This window comes from Oryctolagus cuniculus, chromosome 6, assembly GCF_964237555.1.
Source record: "Oryctolagus cuniculus chromosome 6, mOryCun1.1, whole genome shotgun sequence".
Taxonomy (NCBI): Eukaryota; Metazoa; Chordata; class Mammalia; order Lagomorpha; family Leporidae; genus Oryctolagus; species Oryctolagus cuniculus.
Window position 1 is genome coordinate 58,609,473 of NC_091437.1, and position 14,674 is coordinate 58,624,146.

General features: G+C 41.0%; 1 protein-coding gene across 8 annotated transcripts in view; it reads right to left on the minus strand.

The window, feature by feature from the left end:
- Window positions 1–14,674, minus strand: part of FBXW11 (F-box and WD repeat domain containing 11) — a 136,687-nt gene that overhangs the window by 51,330 nt on the left and 70,683 nt on the right. The window contains exon 1 of one of the 8 annotated variants that reach the window (XM_070076419.1): window positions 10,032–10,100. The exons of the other annotated variants lie outside the window; for them this stretch is intronic. Within the exon in view, the coding sequence (XP_069932520.1) occupies window positions 10,032–10,034 (3 nt within the window). The 5' untranslated portion in view covers window positions 10,035–10,100. Of the gene's footprint in view, window positions 1–10,031; window positions 10,101–14,674 lie in introns of those variants that run through there. 8 annotated transcript variants of the gene reach the window in all.

Genomic DNA, 14,674 nt, shown 5'->3' on the forward strand with positions numbered 1-14,674 from the left:
AGGTGCCACCAACTAACACAAAATAGTTTCCACTTGGAAAATTCTCAATTTTGAGTTATGTAAGAAGGATGCTACTTTAAAAGTGCTGCATATTCTGTGTGAACTAAGAGGGTAGGAGTCACACAGCTAGTACATGACAGAGAGGACTCAGGTCTGAGTCTGTTCTACCCAGAAGCCTCTCTGTATTTTCTATACAGAAAAAGTGAGTTTCAGGTGTTTTCCACCTGATTGGCAGAAATTGCTGAGTGCCACAACTGCTGGTTTTAACTCATGAAATCAATTTAATGGGTTGCTACTGGAATTTTTAAAATAAAACCAACCCAATCACAGGAATTCCCCTATGCACAAGGTTAAGTATAGTAACAAATTCACATTAAAAAAAAAAAGCTGAAAGAAATGAGCAAAAACCAGGAAAATTTGAATCAAAAGGAAAGCAAGGGGCCAGCACTGTGGCGTGGCAGGTAAACCTGCTGCCTGCGAAGCTGTCATCCCATATGGGTGCCAGTTCCAGGCTGGACTGCTCCACTTCTGAGCCAGCTCCCTGCTAACAGCCTGGAAAAAGCAGCAGAAGATGCCCAGGTGCTTGGGCCCCTGCCATGCAGGTGGGAAACCTGGAAAAAGGTCCTAGCTCCTGGCTTTGGCCTGGCCCAGTGTTGGCCATTGTGGCCATCTGTGGAGTGAACCAGTGGATAGAAGATTTTCTCTCTCTCTCTCTCTCTCTCTCTCCCCCCTCTCTCTTTCTCTCTCCCTCCCTCCCTCTCTCTTCATAACTCTTTCAAAAAAATAATTTTTTTAAAAAAAAAAAGGAAAGCAAAGATCATTACTGAAAGAAAAGCAAAATTCAAGCCAAATCACTGGATAACAAAGAATTTTTTAAAATCTCTTTAAAATTGGAATTTATGAAGACCATAAAATGTGCATTTATATAGTGAATAAAACCCCACAAAGTACATCAAGTAAAATATTCAAAGTACTTTTTAAATAATTTTCTTTTTTTTAAGATATATTTATTGGGGCTGGCACTGTGGCATAGCGGGTAAAGCCGCTGCCTGCAGTGCCAGCATCCCACATGGGCGTCAGTTTGAGTCCCGGCTGCCCTGCACCCATATGGGAGACCCAGAAGAAGCTCCTGGTTCTTGGCTTCAAATCAGGGCAGCTCCAGCCATTGTTGGCAGTTGGGGAGTGGACCAGTGGATGGAAGACCTCTCCTTCTCTCTGCCTCTCCTTCTCTCTGTGTAACTCTAACTTTCAAATAAATAAATATATCTTAAAAAAAAAAACATATTTATTTATTTGAAAGTCTGAGTTACAGAGAAAGAGAGAAAGACACAGAGAGATCTTCCATCCACTGGTTCACTCCCCAAATAGCAGCAATGGTTCGGGGTTGGGCCAGGCTGAAACCAGGAGCCAGGAGCTTTATCCGGTCTCCCACGTGGGTGGCAGAGACCCAAACAGGTGGGCTGTCTTCCTCTGTTTTTCCCAAGCCATTAACAGGAAGCTGTATCGGAAGTAGAGCAACAGGAACTTGAACCAGTGCTCATACGGGAAGCCTGCGTCACAGGCAGCAGCCTAAACTGCTATGCCACAATGCCAGCCCTTTTAAATAAGTTTCTATCTTTGATGCAAAGTAGGCCAGGAAGAAAGAAAGGACAAAGGAAGGAAGGAAGGAAGGCAGGCAGGAAGGGAGGGAGGGAGGGAGGGAGGGAGGGAGGAAGGGAAGGGGTAAAGCTTAATTTATTAGGTTTATCACAAACTTTTTGTCTGATTAAAAAAACTATACAGTGGGGCCGGCACTGTGGCGCAGCAGGTTAAAGCCCTGGCCTGAAGCACTGGCATCCCATATGGGCACCAGTTCTAGTCCCGGCTGCTCTTCTTCTGATCCAGCTCTTCTTCTGATCCAGCTCTCTGCTATGGCCTGGGATAGCAGTGGAGGATGGTCCAAGTCTTTGGGCCCCTGCACCCACAAGGGAGAAGCTCCTGGCACCTGGCTTCAGATCGGCACAGCTCCAGCTGTTGCAGCCATCTGGGGAGTGAACCAGCGGATGGAAGACCTCTCTGTCTCTACCTCTCTCTGTGACTCCGTCTTTCAAATAAATAAATCTTTAAAAAAAAAAAAACTATATAGTATCCCCAATTTTCCCATGCACAGTTTCCATTTTTCATGGCTTCAGCCACCCATGGAAATCAGGGCCCAAAGATAACTGACATTTGTCTTAACGCCTACGAGAGAAACTACTTCACATTACTTAGTATGAACTATTGTTGTTGTTCTATTTTATTATTAGTTATTGTTGCTAATCTCTTACCTTTCCTAGTTAATAAATTAAACTTTATTGTAGGTACGAACATACAGGAGAATATAGAATTTGGCCCTGTCTGTAGTCTGAGGCATCCAATGGGGATGTTAGAACCACATACCCCACAGATTTCTTTTCAATATTCCATGTTGTCACACAACAAATCTCAAATACAATTAGAAATCAGAAAAAGATTATTATATGTTTAAGACTAGGCTAAGGCCGGCGCCGCGGCTCCCTAGGCTAATCCTCCGCCTGTGGCACCGGCACACCAGGTTCTAGTCCCGGTCAGGGCGCCAGATTCTGTCCTGGTTGCTCCCCTTCCAGGGCAGCTCTCTGCTGTGGCCCAGGAGTGCAGTGAAGGATGGCCCAAGTGCTTGGGCCTTGCACCTGCATGGGAGACCAGGAGAAGCACCTGGCTCTTGGCTTTGGATCAGCGCGGTGCGCCGGCCACAGCGGCCATTGGAGGGTGAACCAACGGCAAAAGGAAGACCTTTCTCTCTGTCTCTCTCTCTCACTGCCCACTCTGCCTGTCAAAAAATAAAAATAAATAAATAAATAAAAGAAGACTAGGCTAAGCAGAAAAATCTAAATCTAATCTCCCAACTACTACTTGATGTAAATTCCAGAGATAAATACAGAGGACAATGTTGGCAAGGCAAACCAGACACCTTTTTGTTGTTTTTTAACTCTACCGAGGCCCCTAAAACCTAAATCTTACCAACACATTGCTTGAAAACTAGATCATGAGGAAGCTACAAGCATTTTTGCCCCATTTTATTTGAGAAGCAGAGAGAGACATCCCTGTGCTGGCTTATGCTCCAAACACCTGCAACAGCCAAGGTTGTATCAGGCTGAAGTCAGGAGCCTGGCACTCCATCTAGGTCTCCCACCTAGGTGGCAGCAACTCAAGCACTTAAGCCATCACCTGCTGCCTTCTAGGGTTAGTGGGCATTAGCAGGAAGTTGGACTGGGAATAGAGTAGCCTAGACTCAAACCCAGGCACTCCAATATACGAAGCAGACACCCACACAACTTAACTGTGTGCCAAATGCCCACCCCAAAAGCATTCATTTTGAAAGGAGACCAGCTGGTATACAGCAACAGTCTCCATCTCCCATATGAATCTAGCAACTCAGGTCGGTCACGTATGCACACACGCTGAGCCTGGCCACCACTAAACATACCTCCACTGGAAACCTCCTTCCTCAAAACAGATGTTAAAATATAGAGACATAGTGGGTGTTTTCTTTCTACTACCAAGATATATATTCTTAATAAATTTAAATCCATTGGGAATCTGGTTGAAATTGCCATTCAGGGGTGAGCATCTGGCACAGTGGTTAAGACACTACTTGGATTGCCAGCACGCCTGGGTTTGAGTCCCAGCTTCCACTCCTGATTCCAGCTTCCTGTTAAAGTGTACTCTGGGAAGCCCCAGGTGATGGCTCAAGTAGTTGTGTCCCTGTCACAAAGGTTGGAGACCTGGACTGAGTTCCTGGCTCCTGTGTTCAGCTACCCCGCCCTGCCTGTGGCAGGCATTCTGGGGAGTGAATCAGAGGGTGGGAGATTTCTCTTTCTCTGTATCTTTCTGCCTTTTGAAAAATAATCTCTAAAGAAATTGCTATTTATTTGATTTTTATAAGTTTTCTTCTAATTAAACTATAGTTCAACTCGAATTTCAAACAAGTATTTTGTAGTTACTGACATTATAAAAGAGATGATACTAAAAACAGCTGAAGGAATGAAAGTAGAGTTGTTTTCCTTTCATCACCACCAATTATATTTTAAAAGAGAGGACCATCTTTATTCTTTGAAATTAACATTTTTCTTAAAAGCTACAATAATTACAGCAGTATGGCCCTGTTTTAAAAATAATCAGTGAGGCCAGTGCTGTGGCTTAACAAGTAAAGCTGCCACCTGCGGTGCTGGCATCCCATATGTCCCGGCTGCTCCACTTCCCATCCACCTCCCTGCTGATGCACCTGGGGAAGCAGCAGAGGACAGCCCAAGTGCTTGGGCCCTGGCATCCACATGGGAGACCTGGATGAAGCTCCTAGCTCCTGGCTTCAGATCAGCCCAGCTCCACCCATTTCAGCCACTTGGGAAGTGAACCAGCGGATGGAAGATCTCTCTCTCTCTCTCTCACCAGCCTTTCAAATAAATAAATCTTTTTTAAAAAATCAATGAAACAGAATACAAAGATCAGAAACACTGATTTACACTTAAGACTCTGAGAATGACAAAATTAGAACTTCAAATTGGTGGGCAAAGGGTAAAAATTCAATAGAGCAAGTAAAACTAACAAGTTACATGGTAACATCATATACCAAAATATACTATGATTTGATTCTTTTGAATCAAATGTGGGAAAAAAACATAGAACTACTAAAAGCACAAACATACAAAAACTTAAAGTTCATTTATTTACTTGAAAGGCAGAATTAGACACACACACAGAGAGAGAGAGAGAAAGAATCTTCCATCCATTGATTCACTCCCCAAAACGCCAGACTGGGACTTAGCCAGGCCAAAACCAGGAATCCAGAGTTCCATCTGGGTCTCCCATGTGGTTTCAGAGGCCCAAGTACTTCAGCCATCTTCCCGCTGCTTTCTTAGGCACATTAGCAGGGAGCTGGATCAGAAGCAGAGCAGCCACAACTCAAACAAGTGCTCAAATGGGATGCTGCTGTTGTAGGCAGAAGCTTAACCCATTGTGCCACAATGCCAACCCCCCCAAAAATTTTTTTCTCAAATAGAAGACTTGCTAAGCATAACACCAAGCATGGAAATAATTCAGAGCTGACTACATAAAAAATTTTAAGCTCCTGAAGTTTCAAAATTAGCAAGTTTTGAAGATAAATACTTTGGTGAAAATATTGCAACATATAACAAATAATTATAAAGATATCTTGTAAGTTAGGAAACCAAAATTAATACTTTAATAGGCAAATAAGCAAAAAATACAGGCCTATTTTTAAGAATGACCACAAAATACTAATAACACTAAAAAATGCAATTTTTAAATTATCAGATTAGTAGCTTTTATGGCCCAAGTGCTTGCGCCCCTGCATCCATGTGGGAACCTGGATGAAGTTCCAAGCTCTTGGCTTCGGCTGCCCAGCCCCATTCATTGTGGCCATGTGGGGAGTGAACCAGCAGATGAAGATCTCTTTGTCTCTCCTTTTCTCTGTTAACTCTGCCTTTCAAAATAAATAAAATACATCTTTTTAAAAAAATTAGCGGGTTTTATTTTCTGTATAGGAATTAGGCTCTTTAGTAGGATTATAAATTATTACCTCTCAGAGAATATTTATTAACACATACCTTTAAAGAGTACTACATAATATTGGACACAACTAAGTGATGGCAATTTTTCCCAAGGAATTTTAGACCCACACAGAATTATTACTACAACAATTTATAACATGGAAAAATAGGAAACAATACAAATGTCTAACAAGAGAGTGACCTCTTAAAACATGGTATGGAGAGCATATGGTGCAGTTGTTAGGTTGCTGCTTGAAACACCAAGGTCCCACAATGGAGGGCTGGTTCCAGTCCCAAATCCTTGCTTCCGACTAGGTTTCCTGCTAATGTGTGCCCTGGGAAGGCAGCAGATGATGGCTCAAGTAGTTGGGTCTCTGCCACCCACATGGGAGACCTGAATGGAGTCTGGCCTAGCCCTGGCTATTGCAGGTCTTTGAGCAGTAAACCAGTGATGGAAGCTCGCTGTCCTTCCGCCTTTCAAATAAAATGAAAATCTTAATATATGGTACACTGAGCACAGGTGTTTGAGGTAGTGAAACTACTCTTTGCTACTACAATAAAGGACTCATGTCATTACATCTGTCCACATCCACACAATGTCCAATGCCAAGAGTAAACCTCAACGTAAAATAAACTACAGGCTGTGAGTGAATAACATGTCACCATAGGTTCAAATTTAACAAACACACCAGTCTGCTGGGGCTCACTGACAATGAGAACCACATGTAGGGGGGACAGAGGCTTTTTAGGGGGGCATTGCCATATCTTCTTCCCAGTTCTGCAATGAACCTAAAACTGTTCTTTTTTTAAAAAAAAGTATGGTATACTTGAGAGATTTTTAGCTTTAAAAAAATTTATTCAAGTACAGTAAACAGCAAATCTCTCAAGCGTAACTAGTACTAAGATCAATAGAAAGAACATTTCTAGGGCCCTAAATTCCTCCCTGTTAACTACTTCCCAGGCATAACTCCTCAAAGATCACCACTATTTTCTAAGTATCACCACAGATTCACTTTGCATGGCTATGTTTGAAGCAGTGGTAAGTACACTTCTCACCAGATCTCCCTTCTAGCAGATTTCAAGCGTACAACACAGCACTGTTATCTATAGGCACTATCTTGTGTAACACATCTCCAGAACTGACTCATCCCAGATAACTGACATTTTCTAACTGTAGACTAGCAACTTCCCACCACCCTCCTCCTCCCAGCCTCTGGCAACCACCACTGTGCTTGCTGCATCTGCGAGTCTCCCTACTGTAGATACCTGTGCATTTGAGCAGTATCACACAGCATGTCTCCTGTGCCTGGCTTATTTCACTTTGCAGCATGCCCTCAAGGATCATCCACGCTGTCTCACCTTGCAGGACTTCCTTCTATCTAAAGGCTGAAAACGATTTCAGGTCCTTTGGCGCACATGTGTAAGCAATTCTAGCAGGTCTACCCAGGGGCGGATTTGTAAGGGCACGAAGCAGATACAGCCACCTTTCCAAGGTAATTTTCCCCAGGCATCACTCCTACCAACAGTGTAAGCAACACTGTCAGGTGCTCCTCACCAGGAGCACCTGTGAATTCTGATTTGGTCTTTGCTTTGTTTTAAATCTACCATTTTGCTGTGAGTATATTAGTATATCTAATTTTTTTTTTTGACAGGCAGAGTTAGACAGTGAGAGACAGAGAGAAAGGTCTTCCTTCCGTTGGTTCACTCCCCAAATGGCCGCCATGCCAGGAGCCAGGTGCTTCCTCCTGGTCTCCCATGCGGGTGCAGGGCCCAAGCACTTGGACCATCCTCCACTGCACTCCCAGGCCACAGCAGAGAGCTGGACTGGAAGAGGACAACAGGGACAGAATCCGGCACCCCAACCGGGACCAGAACCCGGGGTGCCGGCGCCGCAAGCGGAGGATTAGCCAAGTGAGCTGCAGCGTCCCCCGTATATCTAATTTTAATATGCATTTTCCTGAGAGATAATGGTGTTGAACACCTTTTTATAAATTAATTAGCCATTAAGAGTCATCAAAGCTCTTAACCAATCTTTAATTAGATTTTTTTCTTAATGATTTCTAGAAATTCTTCATATATGAGACTGGAGTCCATTTTAAAATATTTTTATTACAAAGGTTTTCTTCTAAAATGTAGCTTCTTCTTCATTCTCTTAATGGTGTCTTTATACACAAAAGGGATTCATTTTAATGAAATTTTAATTTACTAAATGTTTTATTATTTGTGGTATCTGTGCCTTGCTCAAAAATCCTTTCTTTGGGCCGCTGTTGTGGTGTAGCAGATAAAACTGCCCCCTGTAATGCCAGTGTACCATATGGATGAGTCCCCGCTGCTCCACTTCCAATCCAGCTCCCAGCAAATGGCCTGGGAAAAGCAGCAGAAGGTGGCTCAAGTGTTTGGGTCCCTGCACGCCCATGTGGGAGAGCTGGAAGAAGCTCCTGGCTTCTGGCTTCAGCCTGGCCCAGTGCTGCCCATTGCAGCTATCTGGGGAATAAACCAGCCCATCCATCTCTCTCTCTCTCTCTCTCTCTCTCTCTCTCTCTCAATTCTAATTCTGACTTTCAAATAAATACATCTTAAAAAACAAATTCTTTCTTCTACTAACATCACAGAGACTCCAATGTACATAGTCTAGAAGTCTTGTTTTACCTTATACATTCCCATCTAAAATAAACTTACACTAATTTTTTGTAAAGTAGGAGTCAAAATTCTTATTTTTATATTTTAAGGCCATATTTTTTTTTCCAAATTGGAGGTTGCAATCCATTATGGGTTACAATATCAACTTAAGGGGAAAAATCAGCATTAAAAAAAAAAAACTGAAATAACAAAAGAACAGAAGACACAGTATTTCCCCCATTGAGTTGTAAATTTTGTTCAGATTTTCACATCTCTGAAAGAGATGCTTCTTACAATCGATATCATACAATAAAAAAAATCTCAGTGCTTTTGAGTGAATACCTAGCTATAAATATGTATAAGCATATATACATACATAAAAATTAAATTACATACTCATAAATACATATACTTATGCATACTAAGTCTAAATGTAAATTTTATTTCTTGTGAAAGCACTTGAAAACCCCTAGTTACAATAAATATTAGAGTACAATGAAGCCCATAGTATAAAAGTTGCTACATTTTCAGTTTTCTTCTAATTCTTCTAATTCTACCAAAAGAGATTTTCACATCTCTTTAACACCTGAAACTGTCAATTTCTAACAAAAGCAGTTGGACTCCTGTTCAGTTTTCTATGAAAAAAAATAATTCATATGAATCTTATTTATATGGTATTTATTTTTACAGTAACCTATGCCATTAAGTGCCCATGATTTTCTAGTAATGAGGTGATATACAGTTCCATTTCTGATTTATTTTAAAAAACAGATTTTTGGGGGCTAGCGCTGTGGCACAGTAGGTTAAGCCTCTGCCTGTGGCGCCAGCATCCCACATAAGTGCCAGTTGGAGTCCCAGCTGCTCCACTTCCAATACAGCTCCATGCTAATGGCCTGCGAAAGCAGTGGAGGATGGCCTAAGTGCTTGGGTCCTGGCACCCACATGGAAGACCTGGAAGAAGCTCCTGGCTTCTGGCTTCGGATCGGCCCAGCTCTGGCCATTGCAGTCATTTGGGGAGTGAACCAGCAGATGGAAGACCTCTCTGTATTTTCCTCTCTCTGTCTGCAACTTGGCCTCTCAGATAAATGAATAAATCTTAAAAAAAAAAAAAAAAAAAAAGATTTTTAAATGTGTGAAATAGGCAAAAGAACAAAATATAAAAACTGTGAGGACTGCATCTACCTGCCTTAGAACAGTGATGTGGAAAAATTTCTATATGATATTTTAAGCATGGAAATATGTTCAAGTATGTCTTTATGATTTTGTCTTTACAAACAAAATTTAAATATTTATTTATTTAGAAAACAATTGCATGTTGAAATGCTTACAACACTGTTTCTGCAGCTTCTTTTCTCTTGCTGCACTGTGCCTCTGTCTACATGCATAAAACTGAGAGGGAAACAGAGTAAGAAAACTTAAAAGAAAAATCTGGCGCACAAGAAGCACTCCTTTGGCAAAATTTTACCTCCAGAGGCTGGCGCTGTGGCATGGTAAGCTAAGCCTCCATCTTGTAGTGTCAACATCCCATGTGGGCACAGGTTCAAGTCCTGGCTGCTCCTCTTCTGACCCAGCTCTCTGCTCATAGCCTGGGAAAGCAGTGTAAGATGGCCCAAGTGCTTGGGCCCCTGCACTTGCACGGAAGACCCAGAAGAAGCTCCAGGCTCCTTGCTTCAGATGGGCCCAACTCCAGCTGTTGCAGCCATTTGGAGAGTGAACCAGCAGATGAAAGATCTCTCTCTGCCTCACCCTATTCCTTTTGTTTCTCCTTATTCCTTTCCCATATTTTCCAAAGTGTCTACAATGAGGAAGGATTCAAAACATAGAAGAAAGAAAAACATGCAATACCATTTCAAGTAGTAAGACACAAAATCTACTTTCAGATAGCAGTCACCCTTATCTTCCCTGAAGTATCAAGTCACCTGATAAAAGAAGAAAACCTCATTAATTATTTGAATGTTTAAAAAGTTCCAAAGAAAGATAGATCTGAGTCCACTGGAATCTCCTGGGAGAAAGCAGACAAGGGCAGAACATGCCCTTCCATGCACCCTATTGCTTCCTACCTGGAAGACAGTTTTAAAAGCAAAACTTCACAAAACTTTTTATATTAAAGAAATCATGAAAAAAAAAAAAAGGTAGTTTAGAAGTAGTGGCAAAAGTAATAGCTAAAGAACGCTTAATCCTGACGAATGGCACTAGAGAGTCAGTCTGTGGAAGTGTAACCAAGGGGCCTTTGAAGCCAGGCCTACAACTACAAACCAGGTGACTCTGGGTAAGCAGGAACACTCTCTTAGGTTCAGTTCCCTCTTTGTATAAAAGAGGGATAATACTGGCTAACCTCAGGAATAGAATAATATATGAAAAGCACATACAACACAACATAGCTCTGAAGGGGAAAAATAAAACTGGAAAAACACTTTCACTTTTTTTGCTTCTACTATAAATCACTTAAAAAGGGAAAAGAAAGCATCTATTAAGGATGTCAGCCAAAACTAGAGAAACACCATACCACAACACAATCATTTCTTCTATTATGCTTGAGTATTACCTGGTAGACTCATTACAGATGCAGGCATACAGCCTAAAGAAATTATAAAGCAATGCTTTACATTTCTAATTCTACTAATAACTACTTACTGAGTACTGGTAGATTATATCATTCAATGAAAATTGGGAAAAGAAAACTAAACACATAAAAGCTACACTTAAAGAGTAAGAGGCGATGAAATCAACACAACACAAACCAAGCTCCCAGCAGGTTTTTCCCCATTATAAAAACAGAGTTGGTTTTAAAAATCAAATAGAAATATGGGGCAGTTAGCCTTGTCCTTTGGACTTAGCCATTAAGATGTCCATGTCCCACATCAGAGTACCTGGGGGTTCAATTCCTGGCTCTAGTAACCAGCAAATGTACACCCTGGGAGGTACTGGTGATGGCTCAGGTAACTAGGTTCTTGCCACCCACCTGGGAAACCTGAATTGAGTTTCTGGCTCCTAGCTCTGCCCTGGATTAGCCACAGTCATTGCAGGTATTTAGGGGGTGAACCAGAAGATGAAAGTACTATGTGTTTGTGTGTGTGTGTGTGTGTGTGTGTGTGGATTCACAAGTAATAGAGAAAGAGAGAGAACATAATGGGCCAAGAAGAGCCAAGGTAGTCTGGAAGAACTAAGCTAGAGATTTACACTATGAGATCTCAAGATGATTACACAGCTACAGTAACTAAAACTGTGTCACAGAGCATAACAGTAGCTAAACAGTGCAATGGAAGAGAACAGCAACCGAGTCACACATGGAAGTTCATCTGATACTTCAATGTAATGAGAAAAGAATGGTCTGTCTAATAGAAGACCATACCAACTGGATATTATTCAAATATTCTGAAACACACACACATATACATACAAATTCATTCTAGATAGAGTGCAGATCTAAATGTAAAAGGTGAAAACAATAAAGCTGTTAAAAGAAACCATAAAACATCTTCACAACACTGAACTAGGCAATGTTTCCTTAAACTGCACACAACTGCTAAAGAAAAATGTGTAAACAGAATTACAATAGGATAATTAATGTTTACTGAAAGTGTAATTAAGAAATCAAAAGGGCAAGTCATACTTTCAAGGGGATATGAAGTTCTAAAACTGATTTATGATGATAGCACATTTTTGACACATAAAATGAACTAATTTTATGATATGTAAAATATACTTCAATGTTGTAAAAAATAAATTTAAAAGAGAAAAGGTAACCCAGAGAATGAAAATTAATCCAGAAGTTTTTTTGACACATCTCACTTCAAGTCAAGGAAAATTCACAAACATACACATCTGGGGGTTTCAAAAAGTTCATAGAAATACAATCAAAAGCTAATGTACAAGGATGGGCATTTAGCACAGCAGCTGGGACACTGCTTGGGACGCCTACATCCTATACTAGAGTGCCTAGGTTTGAGTACAGCTCTACTCCCAACTCCAGCTTCCTGCTAATGCTCACCCTGGGAGGCAGCAGGTGATAGATGACGAAGTTGGTCTCAAGTCAGAGTTACAAATTGAGTCCTGGCTCCTGATTTCAGTCTGGCCCAGCCCCAGATGTTGTGGGCATTTGGGGAGAGAACCAAGATATGAAATTTCTCTCTCTCTTTATCTTTCAAATACATATAAATAGTCAACAAATCTTTAACAATCAAACAAAGGCAATGTGGTAAAGAAAAACAGTCTTTCAACAAATGGTGCTAGAACAACTAAAATCCAAATTCAAAATAAAATGAATTAGACAGACTTTATACACTTCCAAAAAACTCAAGTCAAAATGGATTACAAATGGAAATGTAAAACACAAAACTAGAAGACAACATAGGAGAAAATCTAGATGATGTTGGTTGGATTTGGTGATGACTTTTTAGACATTACACCAAAGGCATAATCCATGAAAGAAAGAATTGATAAGCTGGACTTCACCAAATTTAACTGCTCTGTGAGATACACTGTCAAGAGTATGAAAAATAAAACATAGAAAATATTTGCAAAAGTTCTATCTGATAATGCACTGTCACTCGAAATATACAACGGACTCTTAACAACTTGAATTATAAGAAAACAAACACAATTTTGAAAATAAGTCAAAGACTCTAACAGACAATCACAGAAGATAACACATGCAGCAAATAAACATCGCTACATCATAAATCATCAGAGAAATGCATTAAAACAATAAGGCATTATATTATACCTACTAGCATGGCAAAAATCCCAAACACAGATATCAAATGCTGGCAAGGACACTGAGCAACAGGAACACTCGTTCACTGCTGGTACAAATGTAAAGCAGTACGGCTAATTTGGAAAACAGTTTGGCAATTTCTTAGAAAAGAAAACATTCTTATCACAAGAATTAGCAGTCCTGCTCCTTTGTATTTGAACTGAAAACTTACAGCCACATATTCACATGGATATTTATAGCAGCTTTATTCACAACTACAACACTCAGAAGCATCCAGGATGTCCTTCAATAACTGAATGAATGAATAAGCCATGGTACATCCATGGAATGTTATTCAAAGCCAAAAAGAAATGAATGGAATAAAAATGGAGGAAATTTAAAGGCATATCATTAAGTGAAAGAAGTCAATCTGGAAAGACTGCATACTGTGTAATCCAACTTTATGACATTCTGGAAAAGAAAAACCAGGGAAACAGAAAAAAAAAAAAAAAAAAAAAAGATTAGTGGTTGCCTGGAGCTGGAAGGGTGGGAAAGGGATGAATAGTAGTCAGAGGACCCAAGATTCTTTGGGCAATGAAACTATTCTGTATGACACTGCAATGGTAGATACATGTCATATCTGTCCAAATCTATAGCATATATAGCATTAACAGTGAATCCCAATGTAAACTATAGACTTTGGAAAATGATGATAGCCATGTAGATTTATCCATTCCATCAAATGTGTCCCTATAGTGCAGGATACCCACAATACAAGAAACTGCATATGTAAGGACACAGATATATTGCAACCATCATTATTTTCATTTACTGTAAACTTAAAAAAAATTTTTTTTGACAGGCAGAGTAGACAGTAAGAGAGAGAAAGAAAGGTCTTCCTTTTTCCATTGGTTCACCCTCCAATGGCCGCTGCGGCTGGCGCACCGTGCTGATCTGAAGCCAGGAGCCAGGTGCTTCCTCCTGGTCTCTCATGCGGGTACAGGGCCCAAGCACTTTGGCCATCCTCCACTGCACTCCCGGGCCACAGCAGAGAGCTGGACTAGAAGAGGAGCAATCGGGACAGAATCTGGCTCCCCGACCAGGACTAGAACCTGGTGTGCCAGTGTCACAGGCAGATGATTAGCCTATTGAGCCGCGGTGCTGCCCTAAAATTGTTCTTAAAAATAGGTTACTAATTGTTTAAGGCAAGGAATCTCCTAAAACCACACAATTAAGGGGGGGAAATGGCAGCAGAAAGGATTTTAGGAATCTAGAGGAGAAAATAATTTTTAAAGACATTCAAAAGATGTAAGCCCTTCCTCTTCCATCATCATGTGCTTTTTCCACAAAGGAAGTCATCCAGTCTAGAAACTGTATTTCAGGGGCTGGAACTGTGGGATAACAGTTAAACTGCCACCTGGGATGCTGGCATCCCTTATGGGTACCGGTTCATGTTCTGGCTGCTCCACTTACAATCCAGCTCCCTACTAATGTGCTTGGAAAAGCAAGCAGAGGATGGCTCAAATACTTGGGCCCCTGTACCCACGTGGGAGACCTGGAAGAAGCACCTGGCTCTTGCTTTTTGCTTGACCCAGTCTCAGGCCATTGTGGCCATTAGGAGCAGCAGATGGAAGCTCGCTCTCTCTCTAACTCTGCCTTTCAAATAAATAAATAAATCTTTAAAAAAAAAATTATACTTCAACCAAGAATGCTCTTTAACTAGGAATCCTGTTAACTTAAACTACCTCAGCCAGCCAGTTTGTCCCCCCCCCCACCCCAAAAAAGGCAGTGA